The sequence below is a fragment of the Cydia splendana genome, chromosome 1 (genome assembly GCF_910591565.1).
Source record: "Cydia splendana chromosome 1, ilCydSple1.2, whole genome shotgun sequence".
Classification (NCBI taxonomy): domain Eukaryota; kingdom Metazoa; phylum Arthropoda; class Insecta; order Lepidoptera; family Tortricidae; genus Cydia; species Cydia splendana.
This window is the reverse complement of record NC_085960.1, coordinates 16,837,700-16,863,227: the sequence shown is the minus strand read 5'-3', so window position 1 is coordinate 16,863,227 and position 25,528 is coordinate 16,837,700. Positions and strand designations below refer to the sequence as shown.

The 25,528-nt window shown below is 37.2% G+C and overlaps 1 protein-coding gene across 3 annotated transcripts in view; it reads left to right on the top strand.

The window, feature by feature from the left end:
* LOC134794991 (embryonic polarity protein dorsal-like) overlaps window positions 1-25,528 on the top strand; it is a 65,106-nt gene that overhangs the window by 27,548 nt on the left and 12,030 nt on the right. For 2 of the 3 annotated variants that reach the window (XM_063766860.1, XM_063766853.1), the window contains exons 6-8: window positions 21,746-21,978; window positions 22,063-22,218; window positions 23,033-24,841. In XM_063766860.1, coding sequence (XP_063622930.1) covers window positions 21,746-21,978; window positions 22,063-22,218; window positions 23,033-24,271 — 1,628 coding nt within the window. In that variant the 3' untranslated portion in view covers window positions 24,272-24,841. Of the gene's footprint in view, window positions 1-21,745; window positions 21,979-22,062; window positions 22,219-23,032; window positions 24,850-25,528 lie in introns of those variants that run through there. The other variant, XM_063766864.1, reaches the window with a different exon arrangement.

Sequence of the window (25,528 nt, the reverse complement as noted above, 5' to 3'; positions counted from 1 at the left end):
AATTAGAGAATTGCCAGGATTGTAAGTATTATAACATCAGAAGAGATTGTAACTCCTACCTAAATTACCTACTATAAAGTATTTTGTATTTTGAAAATAGAAAATAGGTCCCAAAAACTATTTCAAATAAAATACAAAATAGTTTTCTTCAAAAGGTATTTAAATACAAAATACAAAATAGGTATTTTGCATTTTAATTTGCATTTTAAATACAAGTATTTGGCTTTTAAGTATATCTACCCTGTTGACCTATTTAAAATAATAATCTACTTTTTAACAATACTTTTCACGATGTTTCAGTATTCGTCTTCGGTCTCATTATTTGTCAGAACTAGGATCATAATAATAATGAGATATGTAATGTAAAAAACTGCTTACATAAATGAAATTAAAAAAGCTTAAATTATCTAGAAATTGTTATAAAAAAAACCATCGTTATTTATAATAAAATATATTATTCGGGAGAGAATTGCGGCATAATTTTAAACTTTCCAGTAGGGTGCTGTTTTATTTAAATAATGTAGTGGGCCAGAAGATTACATTTCGGACACGACCATGATATGTCGTTTCAAAGGCAACGGCGGGCCGAGGGCATAGCTGCAGGACAGCAGAGCTTGGAGACGAACAAATAGGGGTCTATTCAAAAGCAAACTAGCGGACAGCAAACACGATGTTGAGCTCTAAAGCCGTTGGAGGTCGAAGAGCGTACTCTACGAAACACCAAAACCCTGTGTAGTTAGAGGCCAAAGGCCGAGTACGCCCCAATAATCAATATACTTATTATAAATAACAAACTCCATAGGGTTGTAGACTCAACAAGTTGCGCTTTCGAGGAAAAATGCAAAGGTCAAGCCGCAGGAGGGTCCAAGATCACATTGGTTACATTTCAAGCGCTCTTGTCTCGCAGTTAGGCCTTTTATGTAAGTACAACGTGATCAGACGGACTGGGCCTTCAGCGTTTATGCGGACCTCGGCCTTTGGCCTCACTTAGCCAAGTTCTGCTCTCTTGCAGATTGATATTTGGCCTTGTACGGAAATGTGCCCCTATCTGAAGCTCCCCCGGGACTTCAGCCTTACTTTTTGATACATTCGGCTATCGATTCTTGTTTGAGGTCAGCTCCATTGAAGAGGTCTTTGAGCTCGCATGATTGCGCCCGCTGCCAGCTGCCGCTGCTGCTGTAGTTAAAATAAATTTTTAACACCTTTTGCGGAGCCCGGCTTTCGGCATTGCTTGCAATTGGGCATTGGAACAATTTAAGGTCTACTCTCCTGTGAAAGCTCGGCTTTCAGCCTCGCAGGAAAGCGCGCCACAATCGGACGCTCCGAGCTGCTGCTCTTTCTTTGCGGAACTCGCAGAAAGGGGTGGGAATGGGACGCTCTTCTCCAGTTCTAGATGGTGTTGGACCATTGTTTCATGAACTTTCTAGATTTTCCTAATGCTTCGCCTCTAGACGGTTACAAAGTTACAAGAAATTTCCCTGATACAGCGAACCTGTTTTTTTAACTTAGCACAGGAAGAGGCTCCCGGGAGCAGATCTTTGTGGAACCCTCCTCATAAATATCTGGCGTTGGAGAGCTCGCTCTTGAGCTTTATTCAAGGACTATCAAAAGTTTTCAGTATTTTAATTAGCATAAATTTTACATTAACAGGCGTTAGATAAGTTTCAATGGGGTCATATGTCCAAAATATTCCGCATTTATAAAATGTTGGAAATATGATGTATCTATCCGATATATTTACAATATTTGCCATGAAAAAAAAAAACTACTTACGCGCCTATCTGCTTATTTATATGCAATATCCACAACCAACAGGATTTCCATGACATAGTGTCGGGTATAGATTACCGGGGGTTAAGTTCTGAAACTCTGTCAAACTGTCTAACGAAGTCGAAAAAATTGGACATACATACGTTTCAAAACATGAGAGTTATGATTTTAGAGCGTATGTGTGCATAACTCTTGGGCTGTGGGCTAAAAACATAAAAAGGTATCACATCTGTCATACAAAATTATTGGTCATTTCCTTCCAAACTGGTTCATTTCCTTCACCAGAAAATATTGGAGGGAATGGAGAGGGATGAATTGGAGTGGAATAAACTTTCGACGGTTTTTTTAAATTTCTTTATCGTTTTGAAGGCTAGAATGTCACCAAGTAAAAGTAATGAAGATATACCAAAATGCTAACAGATTATTAACAAGCTGATTTTTTTGCAATAGATAGCACCAATTTACTTAATGGGAAATAATGAGTGCCAAAGTGCCTTTCCGGTGAGGAGAACCAAAATTACTCGTAAATCAAGAGCGCGAAACCTCCTTCGTTGACGTATTGCGGTAGACTAGGGCCGGCACACATACCCACGATGCGACGTCGTATCGTGAGACGACGCGACATCGTCTCACGTTGCGGCATCGTGTAACGTTACGACATCGTATCGTGGCGCGATACGACATCGCGTCGCGGCACAATACGACGGCGTGTCTGGGCATTTTACGACGTCGTGTCACGTTGCGGCGCCGTAACGTGGAAATCTACGGTGTAAATAGATTGATTCACGACACGATATCGTATCGTAGTTTTAGTTGACCACAATCAGACTACGATTCGAAAGTACCGTTAGCACAACAAATTAATAATTATACTCATATGTCATACGCCTTCATACTACAAGGCCATACACTTTTATTTCATAATGGCGTGAGGCTCGCAAGACAGCTCGCAGAGGCTCTAGTAGATAATGGCAATGACGGTAAATAGTCACTACATGCATATATTTTAGCGCTATTCTTAATACATATTATGCTTTTTAGGGTATTCGTACAAAAAAGGTGGTTCCGTACAAAAAACCCTTATGACTATCTGTCGGTCTATCTGTCACGTCTTTCATAACATATGAATCGCTATATCTGTCAATAAAATATGAATCGTGAAAAATTATTGATTAAGAATTTTCCACAAGTATTGAATTATTTGTATAAAACCGTTTAATACAAGTAATTCAATATTATTTGTGTAATAGACAACTGTATTTTTTTGTTTTCAAAGCTTTTAATCTTCTTCATACAGAAGTAAGTGCCTACCTATTTTCATTTATCTGCAGACTCTGCCACTTGCACCATCCCACTAACCCGAGGTTAAGCGGTTCAACCGTTAACCCAGTGTCAAATTGTAATGGTAACCATGGTAACATTTACGGATTTACGGCATGTTACTACCATGACGTTGAAAATGTAAAAAATAATCGCAGTTAATCAAGATATAAGGATTGCAACAGACATGTTCTTGTTTTGCTGCTATTACCTCTTAAGAAGTCGCATAAAGTTTACTTACGGTTTACGCCGTAGGTTTTTACGACACGGCGTCGCAACGTTATATGGCATCGTATAGTGCTCGCGATACGACGTCGTAGGTTTCTACGACACGACGCCGCAACGTGACACGGCGTCGTATAGTGCCCACGATACGACGTCGTAGATTTCTACGACACGACGTTGCAACGTTACACGACGTCGCAACGTGAGACGACGCCGCGTCGTCCCACGATACGACGTCGTATGGTGGGTATGTGTGCCGGCCCACATAGTAAAAACACGTAGCAATCACAGGTATTCGTGAATAAAGGCGCGTTTAGATTTGGCATGAGTGGCAATTTTTTAGAATGAAAAATAAGTCTTTCGCGTGACAAAATTAAAAAGTGCGTTCTCTCTATGATAATTTAAATTTAAAAATACGTACCATGTACTATTATAATACCTATTATGTGCTTATTTATAAACAATAATGGAAAGTAGGGTGTATCTGCAAATAATAGTGTTTTTTTTATTTTCGAACGCCATTTTAGGTCGAAGGAAATGAATTTTTTGCATGTTTTTAATTTTTATTTAATAGATCATTAGGGTTAGCTAAATTCCAAAACTGGCGCATTTTCCGTACTACATAAACATACCTTTTAAAAATAACCACATGTAAAAAAAAAAATTAAGGCTTCATGTGGGCTCGGATAGCAAATCGGCACGAAACGGTAGAACGACCCACATACTTAAATATATACATTGAAAACACATGACTCAGGAATAAATATCTATGTTCATCACACAAATAAATGCCCTTACCGCAGGATTCGAACCCAGGCCTATCGGCTTCAAAGGCAGGGTCACTACAACGGCCAGACCTGTTGTCAAGTTAATAATTTATACCTCCTGTATTTAATAATTTTGAATAATGTAGAAATTGCATTTTCAGGTACAGAGACGTATACAAGATGTCGATCTCAAAGAGAAGAAGGCAGTTTACCATGGTCATTGTTATGCAAAGTTTTGCCACCCTTACCGAGCAGTTGGAGGAAGTCGGGGAAAGCAGCAAGCACCAGAAAACGCCGAGGCAATGAATCTGATTTATCAGTATTTGGAAACAAATACAGAGGACTGTCAGTTCTCCCTTCAAGACATCAGAGATGCGTATCCTGGTGTCGATTTGCCAACTGACTATGTCATCAAATATAACTTGCGCAAAAAGTATGGTGATGATATTATTATTACTGCGGGGAACCCTTCTATAATATGCATGTTATCAAACTGCTCCCAAATAATACAAACCAGTTGGTACGAAGCCCGAAAGGAAAATGTCGTAGCTGAAAAACAACGGATAGTAGAAGCAGCTGCAAAAATTATTTTAGAAGAAGTGACCTCTCGCGTTTACAAGACAGATTTTTATCCACCGCCGACTGCTTTTTTAAATGACGCAGAAAAAGATTGCCCGGATTCGTTGCTCAGATTGTTGCGAATAATTATCATGACCAATAAAAACAAAGATAATGAATCTTACGAAAGAAAATGCGTCGCTTTAGCACATGGTATCGTTAGTGCTGCTAGGCCTCGTACTTTTAGGTCACCAGTACTTCTCGGGCTATCGTCTTTGATACATCACAAGTATGCGTCGAGGTACCTAATTGATTTATTCAGCGGAATGGGTTTTTGTTCAACCTATGATGAAACTTTGAAATTTCAAGTTTCAGCCATAGCGACGTATACACCAAAGCCGAGTTGTCCAGCTTTTACACAATTCGTGTTTGATAATGCAGATGTAAATGTCCACACCATAGATGGTAATAACACATTTCACACAATGGGAGGAATCCAGTGCTTAAATCCACCCCAAACGCTTAGTTTAAATGAAAGTATTCCAAGACTAAATTACATCCCACAAAGCTTCATGAAACGTTTTGAACAAATTCCTTTACAAACACATATCAAATCAATGAACTCTGGACTTGATATAGTGCGATTCGATCCATCGATGGTCAATGAAGACACGTTTATAATGACAATAACAGACTTCTTATGGATGTATGGAAAATCAGAATGTTTCCCAGATACTCCTGGCTTCAATTCATTTATGATGTTGACACAAAAGGATGATGTGAAAAATGAACAAATCTGTGAAATCAGGCCTATACCATTTATAAATGCTCCTGCATCAAATTATGACACGATTCTCACAGCATTAAAGTATGCTGCAGAAAAATGTAAGCAATCTGGCATAGACTGTATAGTAACCTTTGACCAGCCATTGTATCAAAAGGCCCAAGAAATAGTAAAATCCTCCCAAGATGCATTAGTGTCTAAAATTATTTTAAGGTTGGGAGGATTCCACCTTTTAATGTCATTTATGGGAGCCATTGGCAAAATAATGGCAGGCAGTGGGCTAAAGGAATTGTGGGCTAAAATATATGCCATGGGATCTTTAGAGAAAATGATTATGGGCCACCATTACGAACGTGCGGTCAGAGCGCATATGCTTTCAAGTCTAGCATTATTTAGAATAATAATAAGTAATGTGGAAATTGATTTTAATGAAAAGATTGAGATGGAGAGTGTTTTGTTTAAAATGATAGATGGCGACCAAAACAAAGAAATGAATAATGAAATATTGCAATCAGTTTTGGATAAGTTCGTTACATCATTGCAAGAACTTGAAGGAAGGGGTCCAACATCCATGCTGTGGGTCTCTTATTTTAAGATGACTCTTCTTATCCAGAATTTTATCAAAGCTGAGAGAATCGGCGACTGGAATTTACATCTCAAATGTGTGAAAGAAATGCTGCCCTACTTTCATGCCGCCGGCCATTTCAATTACGCTAAGTCAGCAAGTCTCTATGCTCAAGAAATGGACAATTTAGAAGCGGTTATGATACCGGAATGTTATAAAAGGTTTATTTCTGAAAAAATGTTCACTGTGCGGAGGACACAAAAACCTTGTTCGGGAACCTGGTCAGATATGACTATAGAGCAAACGTTAATGAGGTCAATGAAAGTGTCAGGAGGGCTCACGCAGGGTCGCGGTTTCTCGGATAATGTTTTAAGCAAGTGGATTTTAGGATTGCCAATACTGCACAGTATCACCGAAGAAGTTGAGAATTTTTGTGACGCTTCAGTTAAAATTTATAGTCACAAGGACGGTTCTTCGTCTAGAATGTCTAAAGATGCCAAAGACTTAGAACATTTGTCGCAATGGTTTAATGAACATAACCCATTTCCAAACACGTCTGACATCATTTCAATTAGTACAGGGGTAGTTGGTAATGATAAGATCAACCCCCATAAAGCCGTTGAGATTGGTAAAAATATCATGAAAGACAGAAAAGGAACATCCTTTGCACAGATAAAATATTCACGCAAAGAGACCGTACAACCGCTTGCGAATGTCAATTTATCAATATCTATTGAAGAGAAGAAAGTCTCAATAGAACCAGATTTAATATTCAAGCGGATTTCTTTCTTGAAAAAGTCCCAGGATGAATTAAAAACTTATCTGCAATACGAGCTTTCACCTTACCCTCTATCACTGTTTGATAAGAACGGAATGCGCAAAACCAACAAATCAATCTTTTATGAAATGTTTACGCCTATAACCCCGAACTCCGCGGACCAGGACCAGCTGTGTGACGATGTAAATTTAAAAAATGAAGCCCATGTCATTGATGGCGGACTATTGTTACATCGAGTGGTATGGCAAAAAAACACAACATACTCTGTGATTTGTAAAAAATACGTAGATTATGTAAAGAAATTCACAAACCCTGCGGTAGTATTTGATGGATATGAAAACGAAAACTGCGTAAAAAACCAAGAAAGAAAAAGGCGTGCGAAGGGAAGAATAAATACTTGCATTGTTATCCAGGAAAGTTCAGAAGCCACAATGGCACAAGATCAATTTTTGTCAAATGATCAGAATAAAAGCCGACTTATAACCATGCTGACGTCACAACTAAAAACTGAAAACATTCCGGTTTTTCAAAGCAAAGATGATGCAGATACCCTTATAATTTCCACAGCGATCGAAATAGCTAACACCAAAAAATACAACAAAGTAGTAGTAGTTGGCGAGGATATCGACCTCTTAGTTTTACTGACATCGAAAAAACAGCCCGACATAGTGTTGATGAAACCCGGAAAAGGCAAAATAACCACGAAACTATACAACGCCGATAGTTTTAAAGCCAATCACGACATTGTTTTATTATCCCACGCATTTACTGGTTGCGACACAACATCAGCTATTTACAGACAAGGGAAACGAAAAGTATGCACAAAAATAATGAAAAATATTAGCTTAAAACAAGCAACAAACGCATTTAATGATCCCTGCAGTTCACACGAAGAAATTGCGAAAGCTGGAGAGATATTATTTTGTGAACTTTATGGAGGTAACAAGACAACTAATATAAATATCCTGAGATATGAACGATTTGCTCAGTCTTTAACAAAAAGCTCCACTGATCTTGCAACTCTTCCGCCGACTTCATCTGCAGCAAAACAACATTCTCTACGAGTATACTATCAGATCCAGAAATGGTTAGGTAATGAACTTAATCCAACAGATTGGGGCTGGGAAAAGCAAGCTTCCGGCATGGCTCCTATTACAACAACTGAGAACCCAGCACCTGACGAAATCTTAAAGATGATATCATGTAAATGCAAGTTGGAGTGTAAAGGAACCTGCACGTGCATTAAAGCCGGGTTGAAGTGCACGGCACTATGCATACATTGCACAGACAAAAAATGTTGCGGCGATGTAGATACAACTGAAACAGCATTCGATGTTGAAACGGAAGTCCATATGAATAACGTGATTAATGACACCATCTGTGATAATAGTGTACATGAAAAGGACAACATTGATACTTTTAAGGAGAATATAGCTCCAAATATTGTTGATAATGTAAATGTTCCATCAGGGTCAGTAGCAATTAAAAAGTCCGGAAAAAGACAAAAACTCTCATAGATTATATTAGAACGTTCCGAATCCGTAACTATTTATATGTAGAATAAATTTACGGTTTAAACTCACTTGTTTTTAGTCACTCGCGCGACATGTTTCGGAGAGCCTAGGTCTCCTTTCTCAAGCACTAACAGTGCGAGCAGCGTTCACGACGGCCGTGTATCGCGTACTGCGGCTCGCCGTGTCGCACGCTGTCGCCGCTCGAACTGTTAGTGCTTGAGAAAGGAGACCTAGGCTCTCCGAAACATGTCGCGCGAGTGACTAAAAACAAGTGAGTCTAAACCGTAAAATTATTCAATGTTAGTATGTCTCACAACAGTTTAAATTCGATTATTTATATGTATTTTACTAAAAAAGGAAGATATTAATGACGGTTTGATTTGACTATTTAATCCTATACGAAATAGTGTGTCAAGTTGCAGGAGATTATCGGTAATTCGGTAATAATGATTATGATATTGGTATAATGTGCAAAGCTGCACAAATAATAATTGAGAATAAGTATTACGTACAGTTATAGTAATTTTGTGAAAATATGAATGATTATAGAAAAATCTGTACAGAATAATGTAAAGTTGCTGAAGTCGACTTAAAAATTGTTATCAGGGAATATATAAAAAAGGAATAATTATATTAAAATCTGTACAAAATAATGAAAAGTTGGAGAAGTTCACTTAAATTAGTTATTAGGTCAAATATGAATGATTATAGAAAAATCTGTACAGAATAATGTAAAGTTGCTGAAGTCGACTTAAAAATTGTTATCAGGGAATATATAAAAAAGGAATAATTATATTAAAATCTGTACAAAATAATGAAAAGTTGGAGAAGTTCACTTAAATTAGTTATTAGGTCAAATATGAATGATATTATAGAAAATCAGCACATGATAATGTAAGGTTGCAGATGTTCACTTAAAAATTGTTTTTAGGTCAAATATGAATGATTATAGAAAAATCTGTACAGAATAATGTAAAGTTGCTGAAGTCGACTTAAAAATTGTTATTAGGGTATATACAAATATGAATAATTATAGAAAAATCTGTACAAAATAATGAAAAGTTGCAGAAGTTCACTTAAATTTGTTATTAGGTATACACCTACAGACATTAATGATTATAGAAAACCTGCACAGAATAATGTAAAGTTGCAAAAGTTCACTTAAAAATTGTTATTAGGTTTATACAAATATGAATGATTATAGAAAATCTGCACAAAATAATGTAAAGTTGCTGAAGTTGACTTAATAATTGTTATTAGGGCACAAATATGTATACAAATATAAATAATTACTTATAGAAAAATCTGTACAAAATAATGAAAAGTTGCAGAAGTTCACTTAAATCAGTTTTTTAGGTATACCTACAGATATTAATGATTATAGAAGATCTGCACAGAATAATGTTAAGTTGCGGAATTTAAATTAAAAATTGTAAATTAGGTCAAATATGAATGATTATAGAAAAATCTGTACAGAATAATGTAAAGTTGCTGAAGTCGACTTAAAAATTGTTATTAGGGTATATACAAATATGAATAATTATATTAAAATCTGTACAAAATAATGAAAAGTTGCAGAAGTTCACTTAAAAATACCCTATATACAAATATGAATAATTATAGAAAAATCTGTACAAAATAATGAAAAGTTGCAAAAGTTCACTTAAGAATTGTTATTAGGTTTATACAAATATGAATAATTATAGAAAAATCTGTACAAAATAATGAAAAGTTGCAAAAGTTCACTTAAATTGTTTTAGGTTTACACAAATATGAATGATTATAGAAAATCTGCACATAATAATGTAAAGTTGCAAAAGTTTACTTAAAAATTGTTTTAGGTTTATACAAATATGAATGATTATAGAAAATCTGCAGATAATAATGTAAAGTTGCAGAAGTTTACTTAAAAATTGTTATTAGGTTTATACAAATATGAATGATTATAGAAAATCTGCAGATAATAATGTAAAGTTGCAGAAGTTTACTTAAAAATTGTTATTAGGTTTATACAAATATGAATGATTATAGAAAATCTGCAGATAATAATGTAAAGTTGCAAAAGTTTACTTAAAAATTGTTATTAGGTTTATACAAATATGAATGATTATAGAAAATCTGCAGATAATAATGTAAAGTTGCAGAAGTTTACTTAAAAATTGTTATTAGGTTTATACAAATATGAATGATTATAGAAAATCTGCAGATAATAATGTAAAGTTGCAGAAGTTTACTTAAAAATTGTTATTAGGTTTATACAAATATGAATGATTATAGAAAATCTGCAGATAATAATGTAAAGTTGCAAAAGTTTACTTAAAAATTGTTATTTGGTTTATACAAATATGAATGATTATAGAAAATCTGCAGATAATAATGTAAAGTTGCAGAAGTTTACTTAAAAAATGTTATTAGGTTTATACAAATATGAATGATTATAGAAAATCTGCACATAATAATGTAAAGTTGCAAAAGTTTACTTAAAAATTGTTTTAGGTTTATACAAATATGAATGATTATAGAAAATCTGCAGATAATAATGTAAAGTTGCAGAAGTTTACTTAAAAATTGTTATTAGGTTTATACAAATATGAATGATTATAGAAAATCTGCAGATCATAATGTAAAGTTGCAAAAGTTTACTTAAAAATTGTTATTAGGTTTATACAAATATGAATGATTATAGAAAATCTGCAGATAATAATGTAAAGTTGCAGAAGTTTACTTAAAAATTGTTATTAGGTTTATACAAATATGAATGATTATAGAAAATCTGCAGATAATAATGTAAAGTTGCAGAAGTTTACTTAAAAATTGTTATTAGGTTTATAAAAATATGAATGATTATAGAAAATCTGCAGATAATAATGTAAAGTTGCAGAAGTTTACTTAAAAATTGTTATTAGGTATAAACAGATATATAAAGCAAGTACTGAAATTATAATTTTGTTGTAATAAGGTTGTATTTTTTGTTATTTGTTCCCATTGTGTTAGCCGCCTATACTGAATTTAACATAAAATTACAAGTGACTACCTACTTTATAAAGGTCGTATAGGTGTTTACTAAAACACTCCCTTCGGCCGTGTTTCAAAATTCGTCACTCGTTGCGAAATTTATATTTTTCGCACTTGTATCGTAAATAAATAGTTATTTAACAAAATATTAAAAAAAACGCTAGAGTTAGACCAAGAAAAATCTGCAGAGATTTTGGCAGTCCACGCAGTGCAAGTGTTATTTACTTATACGTCATAATTTCATAGTAGTTTGACGCCCGGGACTGGACCTTTTTACCTGCACTGACAGTGGGCCTTCTTAGCAACAAGTACAAGTTCATGAATAATAGGGAATAATCAATACAAATTTTCCCCTCCTTACTCAGTTAGATAAATTCTGTTCGCACCCATATACATTTACAACACAGATTAAAACAAAAAATAATAATAAAAACTATAATACTAGAGCAACTGCTATTTTAGAATGCTGGGCCTTGTTATCCGGGGTTATTCCCACTAGTTACCACCAAGGGCACCAAGTTATTACCAGTGGCACAGATTATATAATAGCTGGGGAAAAGATCCCACCTGTTACCAGTGGTAACTACCACCAAACCGAGTTGGTGGAAACTACTGGGAATTATTTTTCCCAGTAGTTACCACTGGTAAAAGGTGGGATTTTTTTCCCAGTAGTTACCACCAAAATTTTGTTAAATTTCGATACTAATAAAAACAAAATAAATAGTATAGTATACTTAGTATAAATATAGATTGCTGTAATTAGTTATTTTGGTAACAACTTGGTGGTAACTAGTGGGAATAACCAGGGCCAGGTCTCATATTATGCCTGCACCTCACCTACCTTATAAGTATATTTGTTTTACAAGGAGAAAAGTAGTTGATTAACCGCTCGTGCTAATATTAATCCCGGAACAAGCGAAACAATCCAAAATTGACCAGATTGGAAATCAGATTCCCTTTGGGAGCGTAGGTTCGTATCTTACCGGCTGCGTCATGTAAAATATGTATTGGGACGGAGGAATAAATGACACACGTACGGTGGTTGTAAGACTGATCTTTATTCCACTACCCACACATATCCAAGTAGGTATATATATGACAACGAGCGTAGCGAGTGGTTCGTAAAGTTGAATCTTGAATAGTGAAGGTTTCAAGGGACGAGGGTTAAATAAAATTTACACCACATCATGCAGCTGTTTTGATTGTTCGAAACAGATAAGAAGAGTGGCATTTTATTTGATGCAAATTTTTAGTTGTTTCCGTTATATAGGGTCGTTCTCTTATTTCGTACAAATCGGTGATGTTCTCTCGATTTGTAATTTTTTTTTAAATGGTAAATTTTTGGGTTTTCAATGCTTTGTGGGTTCATTTATTGACACTTTTATGCTAAAGGCACCTTCGTAACCTTATTCCTTTTCATTTAACAAGACTGTTGGTAATGAACTACGTGCTGGTAATGAAATGGGCATGGATGGTAATTTTATCAGTGGACGGTAATGAAACAAACTTATGAAATCGCAATAAAAAAGCTTTATTTGCACCAGGAGAAGTCTAAGGGTTATATTTCTAATGTCCGGTACAAAAAGTCTTACAAGCTTCTCTACTAGTTCAAGGCAGTCAGAGTTTCTACGAAAAGCCCAACAAGCTAAAAGTAGTAGGCTTAAGTTGCGCCTCACCTCCAAAGAAATGAAGCCAAGGGTTCCTTAAATAAATATTTTTTGGTAATACATCCTAAGGAAATTCTTTTGGACCTTTTCCAATAGTAGAATGTACGTTGACTCGTAAGGGATCCAGGCTAATGCTGACGCCTCCAACTTGCTTCTGACCAGAGCATTGTAAAACACTTTTATGGGGCAAGGGTCATGGAATTCCCTGACGTTGCGAGTGACAAAGCCTAATCTAGTGAAGCTACAGTACCAAGTGCTTTGGTGTGGTCGTGAAATGTTAGCCGCGTATCGAACATGACCGCAAGATCCTTTACTGAGACGACTCTTGTTATTACAAGAGTCTATTGATCCAAGAGTCTATTGGCTCAGGTCCAAGAAAATATTGAGCATGTGTAGGAAATAGGGCTCGATTAAAACTACGCCCCAGCAAACATTTTTGGTCAATATTCCGAGAAAAGCACCTAGTTTAGGTCGCACAATTTACGGTGACCTAAATGAGGCACCTCGAATCGATGTCGTCGGCACGTCGAGTCGACATAAATGGGGAAAAAAAGCACGTGCCGGCGACGTATTTATTGATGGTAATTTAGTGATTACACCCATTAGGTCAACACTAGGTCATGTTTCCGACGTGGATTCGACGTCGCCACGACGTGCCGCGTAGTTGAAATGTACTAATCTTTACCACCTTTAGACGTGATGGTGACATATATTTTACCATATAATTACTCTGCGGGGCAATATTTAGATGAGACGCGATGAAGAGAAAACGAGACACATACATTACACTTAAGGGGCCCACTGATTAACAGTCCGCCGGACGGCATCAGCCTGTCAGTTGTTCGGAACTGTCAAAATTTTGTTCTAACTGACAGGCCGATACCGTCCGGCGGACTGTTAATCAGTGGGCCCCTTTATACATATATTGTTTTCACTCAGAAACAAAATGTCTAACAAGAAAACAACTTTAAGTTGTACAATGATAATGGCGGCCCCTAAGTCATGTAAAATAATTTAGGCCGATTACACAGATGAAGAACGATGAAACTAGTGCGCAGGAAATTTTTTCGTGCAGTATGTTAGGTTTACATACAAAACTATCGATCGGCTTTTGAAATATTTAAGTTTTCAACAGTTTATAAAATCAAAATGCATATATTTGCTTGTAATTGAGTATTGTAATTGAATATTTGTGTGTATTGACTCGATCAAAAATATTGTTTTATTTTGAATATTAGCAAAATGAAGTACCGTGCGATGGCACCATTCAAGATATAACAACTTACTTGGTATTGATAGTACTTTACAAGTTTTTTAAACTATATGGTCGCAATTTGGTATCTATTTTAAGTAACATATACCTAAAATTAGTAGATAAAATCGACATAAAATCGACGACCTAAAGGTCTCCGTATAAGAAATAATTACGTCGCATATACACCTAAAATGCCTTATTAGTACATTTGACCTATTGGTCAGGGTTCGAAGTTAATTTTACCTAGTAATTCGACTTATTTTCAACCATTATGTCCGTGACTTCATAGTCCCCGTATAAGAAAGAATTACGTCGCAAATACACCTAAAATGCCTTATTAGTAGTTTTGACCTACTGGTCAGAGTTCAAGGTTAATTTTACCTAACATTTCGCCTTATTTTCAACCCGTAAGTCCCTGACTTCATGGTGTATTTATGAAGTGAAATTTAGGTTTTATTGACCCAACATTTTGACTTGGAAGTAAAAGTGTACAATACGTAAAATAATTGGTGACTTAGGATTTTTAATTAAATTGGTAAAATCTTCTTCGAGCCTAGGAAAAAAATCTTATAATGTTTGCTGGGACACTTGCCACTTAGCCGCATTGGAAGTCAGTTTGTTATCCCGACTCCATTGGAACAGAGATGAAACATACTCCTGCAGCAACTTATAGGTACAATCCTCCTCCTTCTCAACTCAATATACCAATTTAAGATCGTCGGCGTAGAGTAGACAACGAGCGTTATGAATAACCGAGGGCAGGTCATTAACCATTATTCCAAATAGGGAAGGCCCCAAGATTGAATCTTGGCTGTTACCAGAACGAGTATGGTACGGATCTGGTACGAAGTGGCCAGGCTGGTCGTTGCGTACTGCGGTTGATCACACAGATAACTGGCAAAAATGTTAAGAAAATGTGGATTGAACCCAATAGCGTCTAGTTTGTGTAGGAATACATCGTTACCCACACGATTGAAGGCTTTTCGGAAATCATAATACAGGACGTCCACCAGGATACCCATATCCAGATGTTCTGAGATGGTGTCAACCAAGGTCAGGTTAGTTTCCACAGACCGTTTCGCTCTGAAACCATGCTGAGTGTTGCACAGGAATAATAGTTTCACTTGTTTCGACAACGTGCCATGGAGTATGGACTCAAACAGCTTTGCTAAAGCTGAAAAGGATACCTTGACTTTGGGATCGGTCTTAACCGTGAAATCTTCCAATGGTGAGGATATGTACTTGTGGAGAGTAGGTACCAGATTAAGCATGGAGTGTATTGGACCATTCAAATGCTCTAAACACCCTTTTAAGATATATGCAGGTACCTAAGTAGTCTGGACCAACAGCATAGAAGCCCGAAAAACTTACTTTGGTGTTAAGACCCCTTATGCAGGTTCCTAAGTAGTTTGGACCAACAGCATAGAAGCCCGAAAAATTTACTTTGGTGTTAAGACCCCTTACATTTTGGTAAATTATTACTGGTTGGTTTTTGTCTGACTCCCATTGACGTTGGATTTACGAAATGACCACGATTATCGGGCTACATAGTTGGAAATAAACAGGATTCATACATTGTCTAGGGTACTCCTATTTTGACAGTCTTGGAGTCCCCTTCGAGCTTAAGTTCGTCGACAGTGCACCATGAATAACAGCAGATATGCCCGTATGTCCTCCGATCCTCACGCTATTTTCCACAGATGGATGAACTTGCAATGGTTCACCGCTTTGATAGGGTTTTTACACCGCTTTTTACTGCTGGTATCAGTTTTCTGAGATTTATCACGCACGGATTGGGAATTGTCGCTTTTGACGGCGGAGGCACTATCATTGCCTATCGGCCTGTGTTTATGTTCCTGTGGTTTCTGCTCTTTATTCCAAACATTTGCCCCGTTTTCTACCTTATCGTCGACAGGTATCAGATGATTCCAACTCATTTAGTCTCTTATTAACGTGTCAAATTTCTCAGCACAGTCCTTGAGTGCGGTCTGGTATTATATGTAGAGCGGCAGGTTATGTTAATCTACTGCGCTCTAGTTAAATCCAAAAATCACCAGTTGGGCTACCCTATATATTATTACATACAGTTTTAAATGCTTATACCAACATTCTATTTATAATAACTTAACCCTCTTTCCATTAAATGCACTGTCTCAAATACATTATCATTACCTTCCCTGGCAAAATTGGAAGGAAAAGAAATGAATGAATAAGATAAGTATGAATGAAGTTTTGGTCGCCTATGTCGGTTGATATCAGACCTTGATTTCGAAGAATAAGCCACCCGAAAGGCAACCCTAAAACACATCAATTAGGTATAATTTTAATAATGTACAATTGGTACTTACTATATAAATCACTAGATGGCGATGAAGATTTATCAGAACCACACTCCTTCCCGACACGAGAGAACGTAGGTATTTTCGTCAAAAGCAACATACGGACGACCGCTGCGGTAGCACGCGGCCAACTGACTGACGAACAATGTATTGTATCCGCGGGAAGTGCTATATACCCTTGTTATATAGCAAAATATAGCCAATCCATTTCTCGCGACGGTAATGAAGAAATTGCTTGGACTATACACTTATAAGGCTGTATAGTTTTATTGTTAATTTCTTAGCGTATAATATTATACGATATAAAACATAACTAAATTACTTGTTAACTGAACCAACAACAAGTTTTCATGTACCAACCAACCAACAACCAACAACATTTTTAGTATCTTAAGATTCAAATGGAGGTCAAAGTTATAACTTCACGCGTTACATGCAGATGATGCAGAGAGGAATGAAAATTATAGTGGGGGTAATTAATTGTAAATATAAAGAAAATAGCCACCTTTTTAGAATTGTTCATGGCGGGCCAATATACTTTAGGTCCTATGTTACAACCTTGCATTAACAGATATGCGAAAACACCATCACATTTTTGGTAAATTGCAAATAATACCGATTTGCACGAAATGCGAGAATGACCCTGTATTGGCTCAGTTGGCTGGTAAAATTGACTTTGAAATGATAAATATTGAATTAAATAACGTTAATTTAAATTTGTTTAATGATTTACGTATAGTATTTTCCTCGCGTTGGTGTGGTAAAAAAATATATAGGTACGTTTCACTTGGGGGCAAAATTTGTTTAACCCTCGTGTTTTGAAACCCTCGCAATGCTCAAGATCTCACTTCTCAGTGTGGGGTATCGTTGGATAGGTCTTTGAAAACGAATAGGGGTTTCTAACGACTATTTATTGATAAAGTACCTAAATATTATCGGAACTGGTCGCTCTAAAAGAAAAAAAATTATATATGTCCCCGGCCCCTAACTTTTCTAAACATGGGTCCAAAAATATGTCAAAAATTGGGAAAGAAAAGCTGCAAGTGGCTTAAAATTTTTCACACTCGATGGGTAGGATGACAGGTGTCAATCTCATCTTTATACCATGTTTATACCTAACCTAAAAGCGCCAAATCACCCAAAATTGCATTGAAATGACACCTGTCATTCAGTGACACCTGTATTGAATTTGGAAAATACTATAAACACGGGAGAGTGGTTATTCGTATAACTCGGAGTAATTAACAATGGAGCCGCCATTAACAGGCGTTCCCCTCTGTCGAAAATAGGCGGCCAATGGTCAACCACATGTCAACCATATGTATGGACTGACGTTTATCTGACATGACGTACCTATACATTTGATGTGCCCCTCCCCCGCAAAAAACGGCAGACTATTTTGTACCGAAAATTTTAGACATGGCGTCTCCGTTGGTTATATCCTCTAAGTCGTATGAGAATGCGTCTAAAATAATTTTCAAATGTTTCTATTATTTATAACACGATAACAAATCTACGTGAATGAAGCCGCGGGCAATCCCTATATAGTACCTATATAAATAAATAAGGGTAGGTAAGTTTCCATTAGTGTACTAATAACAAAATAACTATTTACCATTGATAATAATTTTATAAACGCTTTGCGTATTTTTAAGGGCACCGCGCTAACCGCTAGCCCGCCACCGTCGATCGCTGCCTCCCCTGCCACGGCGCGACGCACTGCGCGGCGCGCGAAAACGCCGCGCGTTTGAAATGTAACTTAATATAAGCTCGGAATGCATACGTATCAGTATTTAGTGTCGCCGTGATTTTATATTTCTAATATTTTGTGTGGGAACTAAGATCTTTATTATGACCGTGTAATATTAACTCTACAAACTTTAATTCAATATTGGCTATACTGCTTAACCAGAAATCAATATCTAGACAAGCACATTGTCTACATTTCTAATTTTTTACAAGTATACTAAGTTGATAGATAATATCGTAATTTTGCCAATATCAGCTACTTTAATTCTTTATTGACAAAGTAATTCGTGTTTTTACGTTCACCAGAAAGCAGCTGTTCCAGATTTCTAAAAACCGAATATTGTGAATAAATTAAAATGTTATTGAACATGTTACAGTTTTTTGTAACTTTAATTTTATATTTACATAGTTATTTAGCAAAATTGAAATATTTAAATATGGCCGAACGCTCCACCTATAATTTTCTAATATTTTACATAAATGTTATTTAACATGCATGCAATAACATATCAAAAAAGAAAAAACTTTAATGTTATCAAAACCCATTTTTGTTCCACCGCTGGTCTATAAAGGTCACTGATCTGTCTGGTCGCTATCCGCGGTACGAGTAGGTATGTTTACCCAATTAATTATGATCAAACACTTTAATGCGAATGTGACACTTGACTTGATATTAATAGGTTTGTCTATTACGGTCCTGGTGGCCTAGTATTTTTATAACTGCAGACCCCGTATGAATTATTATGATTAGATTCAAAGACGTCAACAGACGCGCACGGTTACGGTGTAATATCATATCAGCCTTCGTGCATTTCGGTAAGGTTTACGACGGCGCGCTGTATATAACAGGCGTGGCGTTCAAAGGGTTAACAATAAAAAAAGGCATTGCTTTGCTTGAATAATAAAAAGGCTAATGTCCTAATGAATCGATTCAGCCATTCTCCATGATGCGTCCAAACGATGTGTTACTACAAATTTAAGAGGAAATAACAAACTATGACATCACATCACGCAATGAACATGTTGCATCGGTTGACTCATTTAAAAACCGTTAAAACCGCAGTATTGGATCCTTTTTACTCGGTATTATCATTATGATTTTTGTTATTTTTTGTAGTCTAATAGATATTCACTACCTCATAAATCTCATAATGTTTATAGATCGTTTTAATCCTATATTACAATTGTGGTTCGCTATAACAAACACGAACACCATCAATCAACAAAGCTTTACCAGATTAGATTCACTGCCAGTGGCGAATCGCGTTATTCTATCAATGTCCGTGGCGAGAACCAACGCGTCTATAACTGCTTTATGACCCATTTTACTGCCCCACTTGGCTCACGTGTACTGAGGGATTATGTTTGTACATATCGCAACGCACGATTTACTAGAAATATGTAATTACAAAAAAACACTTAGCAATGCAACTAGTGCCACGAAAACAAGACGATATATTTTTCTACTTACTTATACTGGGAAGCGACCAAAATACTTTGAAGATGCTACTAAAATGCTTTTAGTATTAATATATGAGGAATCAAGGAGTAAACGTAGGTATATACCTAAATCAAAACATCTTAATGGTAAAAGTCAATCTTCTGGCAGATTAATTCGTTAATAAATTAGGTGTAGATACTTACTAGTCATTATAACGATGCACGGTTTTATTATGACTAATGCTACGTTTGTAATGGTGTCAGACCCCATTCAGTATTAATGTGACCTAGCATAAGGGCGGCAATTAATTACCGAACTAGATTGGTGCAGGTCATAGTTGAAAATAACACGATTGGCCGCAGCGCGTCATGGCCGGGAATAGCGGGACGGAAATACTTCTTTTGTAGCTCCAGCCGGCCCGAACGCCATTATCGGCCTAAGCCCTAATACCTCCGTCTAATATATTGTTATATAACCATTTCTACTTCATTCATAGAAATATTTGGTCAAGGTCAATTTGATCTCGATAAAAGTTATGGACTAGTGTCTAACGTCTAACATTTGTAACAAATCTTTTAAATTCGAGCTTTAATTTTTCGGTATAGATGGCTAGATGCGTTTCGTTTCACGTTTGCTGGTAGGTATCAATCAAAGGCTCATTCTCAATGCGTGAAAAAAACCAAGAATCTTAAGATAGTTAATCAAAATTTATAGCGTGTTAATAAATGTAGGTATTAAAAAGCCTATAACTTTAATCAGATTATAACACCTTACAGAGATTGTTGCAACCATATGTTTAATAAAATAAATAAATATTACATGCTCTTTACGCATCAAGACACATCATCGTACCTATAACATTGTATCATATTTTAGTTAAAGAAAATTGCAAACGCAAAATTGACAATGACGAGTGATTTTATAGCTTATTCTATAGCAATAACAATGTAACTTTTATTTCACGTAAATCTATTTTAAGATTTTAAAGATATTTAAGCGATAAGCCCTATCGTTGAGTAAATCAATGGTCAGATCGTAGGTTGTGTATGTGTAATAGTTTTGCGTATCAAAATTAGTGCACGAAACGAATTATGAAATAATTTTCGGCATCTGCGCGCGACTTAGTCTGCGTAGAATGATTATATCCGTGATTAAATTATTATTATAATTTGTAAACCTGGGTGTGTCTAAATGTATTGATGATATTCTTAAGCCCTTACAATTGAGGTAGTATTGGAGTCCTACTCCTCGCTCCATGTATTAAATCATAAATCATTTATTTGCTTGAAAACGGTAGGTACAGTTACAGATCTTCACGTTTGTTGTTGTCCTCCTTATTCAGCTGTCGACAAACAGCATGCAAATTTACTCAATTATAGACATTATAACTTGAGTTTTATCAGTCAGCTATACTATGTTAATCTATTAGTCGCTTTCAGGCTGCTAGCAACGTCTGCTGCCGTTAGGGTAATCTAAATAAAATATTTTTCACCACACCAGCTCGGAAAGTGCAGTTCAAAAACTGATAGCAAAGTTGCATTTTATTCACATGTGAGGCAAAGTAATCGAATGCAAATTATGAGTTGTTTTCTTATGTTTGCTGGTAGAATTGACTTTTTAATGATGATGTTAGATGATAAATATTTAATAACATTCATTTGGATTTGATTTTGTTTGATATTTTACATTTAATATTTGATTCGGGTTGGTGTGGTGAAAAATTTTGTGTTTCACTTGGGGGCAAATTATGTTTAACCCTCGTGCTTTGAAACCCTCGCAAAGCTCAAGATTCCATTTTTCGAACCTTTCGCTTGCTCGGGTATCAATATTAGCACGAGCGGTTAAACAACAACTTTGCCCTCTTGTAAAACAAATAACTATTATTGCATTTCATATATTACTTACAACGCCACATAATATTTAAACGCGTGGCGTCTAGTTCACCTTTTCGTGTTGACGTATAGTTCATAAAGTTAAAAAATCCCATGTCCATTCCAGCTGGCTTCAGTCATAAGAACCAACCCCAAAACATCGATCTGAACGCCGTTCGGCTGTGCTTCCAAGTGTACATCCCCGGCGGCAACACCAGCAAGATCAAGCAGGCGCTGATCCCGGTGGTGTCGGACGTCATCTACGACAAGAAGGCCATGTGCGAGCTGCAGATCAACCGGCTCAGCACGTGCGCGGCCAGCGTGCGCGGCGGCACTGAGCTCATACTGCTCTGTGAGAAGGTACAAACCGATTAATAGTACACATTATCTCGTTACAGTTTGGTTTATTCTTGGTCTTCTAACTGTATAAAATGTGATGTTCAGGTGACCCGCGACGACGTGGACGTGGTGTTCAGCCAGGCGTTCGACGACGGCTCCGTGTGGGAGGCGTCCGCCAACATCGTGCTGGTACACAAACAGGTCGCCATCGCCTTCCAGGCGCCGGCCTACCGAGACCCCATGTGCATGGAGAACGTTAAGGTAACTTACTAAAGGCTTAGCTGGCTCTCGTTGACTTGACGCCTGCTTTTCAATTGCAGCCGCCCTTCTATTGCTGACACGAATTTGGCCGAATATAACGTCTATATTGCGATTACAAAAATAAGCAAAAAATTATTTAGAGAACAGTACAGGCTGTACCGTATAGGTAATAGTACATAGTCAAATAAGTATTAAACGAGATGGCAGTGAATCAAGCTTCTTATAGTACATTATTGTCGAGGCTCGGAAGTAGCTACTTGCAGGCTGAGGATTCGTTTTAAACGGACGACCTTGGGAGTCCGTTTAATTGAATCCGAAGCCAGCAAGTAGCCTTCCAGCCGAGTCATATATAGTGCTTTTCTCAAAAATGGTGCAAGAAATATAAATATCATAGAAATATTTTACAAAAGCAACTTTCTTACGTATATATTTTCACAGAAAAAAGTAGAAACAATTGAAAAAATTAGCTTTGACGCCTTTTTATTTTTTTAATAAAAAAATAGAAGTGTATTTTTCTGCCGAAAATACGCCAACCTATTTGAGACAGCTAAATAGTCGCGGTACTAATCATCTGTTTGGCTGTTTAATGGGCCTGTGCCTTCATTTGATATGGCCATTTCAACTTTTAAAAAGTTTGGAACTCGACAAATAATGGAATTTGTATGCAACATTGCAGTCCCAAAATCGAGACTGCAATGTTTTTAACTTTTTAATTTTTGACTGACCATAAACTACGCGCTTCGCAACCTATTTTTTAAACGGCAAAGTCGACTTTGCCGTCCATTTTTGAGAAAAACTGATTTACCTTTCGCAGGTGAAAATTTTTCTGAAGCGAGTATCGGACGGCGCCCGCAGCGCGCCGGTGGACTTCGAGTACACGCCCGACTACGCAGGTACCACGCGCAAGGCGCTCCCCGACCGCAACGTGCTCTCGCTGCTGCTCGCCGACCGCACAGACTCCAACAACAACGACGATAAGCGCGCCAGCTGCTCCAGCGACAGCGTCAGCCCCAGCGACTCCGGCGACAGCGGCGAGGCCGACATCGCCGACCTCAACGGCACCGCCTCCGACCCGCCCCTCGAAACCGAGAAGGGCCTCGACGAGCTCCTCGACCAGGTCGCGGAGCTCGACGAGATCTATACCGAGAATCGCACGCGTTTGCAGAACGTCGCCAGCGCGGAGAGCGATGACGCCGACGACTTTAACGACGCCGGCACTTACACTAGCCTCCAACTCGCGTTCAGGAACCCCGTTCTGATCTCCGATCCGGAGCAGTACGAGGATGTTCAGGTGCAGACGTACCGCGGCCCCATTATAGAATTTGCGCCCCTCAAGCGGGACACGGACGACGAGCGCGCCCCTCCTTTGCCTCCCAAACGCATTCGTAAAACTCCCTCGGTCGAGGGTTTTAAAACTTCTCAGACCTCCGTGAACAGCTTCCTGAAGCCGGGTCGACAGTTACCCATAACGCGTAACTTAGACACCAGTCGAAATGAACTTACCACGGCTAGGAGCGAGCCGGCGTTGCCACCTGCGCCTAAGAAGCGTTCCTTCCTCTCCCGTCTCTTTAGACGAAAGGAAAAATCACCCGCTCCTAGTATTAAATCTGAAGGCAAAGCGAGCAAGAAGAGTAAACCGGTGGGCCGCTCTGTCAGCAGCGTGTCCGGTGTGCGACCGTCCAAGTTCAAGTCGTCCGTGTCTCACACGTCTCTAAAAGATAACGCGTCCGGTACAGGCCTTAGCTACGCGGATAGCGTCACCCACATTTCGCTTCACGGGGACGACAATGAGAAAACAGCTTCTCAAACTCGTCTATCCCGACCCGCGAGCTTACACCCCTTGCCACCGACAGATGGTGATACCATCCTTGTGGCTGAAAGCGTATTAGCCTTGGATGCTTCCCAGTTTAAAAAGCTCCAGGACGACTTGGATTTAACCGATGCCGAACACTACGCTTTATACATGGCGGTTGCCCCACACGCTACAGTATCCGAGTTTGATGAAACTAGTTGTTACTATTCGCCGGTAGATGGAAGCAAATTTCAAAATTAACCGGTTGTAATGGAAATATAACACTAGGCTTTCAATTATTTTCTGACTATATATAAACACTAGTCTGCGACTTGACAAATCTAGTCCGCCCCGTACTTAGCCAAATTTTTCTAGTATTTTTTTCCTTAGGATAGTAACTTATTAGGCCTTTACGCCAACTTTAAATTATATAAAATTACCATTCGCGATACAATACGTCCTTGCTTCAACTAAAGGTAGCTGCTAAGTTTAATTTGAAGGTTTTGTATATATAAATGTCAAAGTTCTTCGTCTATCTATAGGATGACATACAACTTCGTCTGATTGAGTAGACTCAACGCATAAAATTACCCAAGTCCTCAATTTATTCTATTATATTTTGTCATAATTCAACTGAAGTATTTTTGATACACATCGACACAATTCTTTATATAATATTTTGAATGACAGCTGCATGTTGCTGTTGGATATGGTGGTGTTAATGTAATGTGTGTTAATAATGTTTTCTTGCTATGTTCTAGATTCGGATTATTTAAGTAATAAAAAGCGGAAGACGGCGCAGAATATAGATTCTTTCTTAGCTACGTACAAGCAAGACAGTAAGTTTTGTATTGTATTTACACTGTTACTTAGTATGGTGATGGATTATACGATAAACAACTCATTAATTGGCATCTTATTCATGTATTCATTGATTCTGTCTTGCATGTGCTGCAGAAGATATAATTTATTAAATACCTACCTATTGATTGGTTACGGGGCTTAAGAATATGCCAATTTTTGATGTGTTTTATCTGTCTCTTACGAGTGACTATTGGCTATTTGGATATTTTTCCAAAGTATACAATAATTTCAGACATAACCAAGTGGATCTTTCCTCTTAAATGTTATTAATGAAGCCAGTAGTTGCCGTTATAAGATTAATTTTATTTATTATATATTCTTGCCACGTTCAAAGTAAACTGGGCGAGAAATTTTGCTAGTTCTAAGTATTTTCGGCAAAATTTGGCAAAGCATATCTCAATATTTGCCTCTTATTTGTTCACATTATGTGTACGTTTGCAGCAGACATACACGATTTAACGTTTCAAATTACGACCTTCACTTTTTGTCGACTAGTATTAACTTTAAACGATATAATGGCTATCATAGACTAGATAGCCTTTATATCCCTACTAGACGTCTTGCTAGGGCGACTCTACCCGCGGTATGTTTATTATTATTATTGAATCTCATTTAATAAACATTAACTCGTGTACTGTTTAGAATGGGATAAAC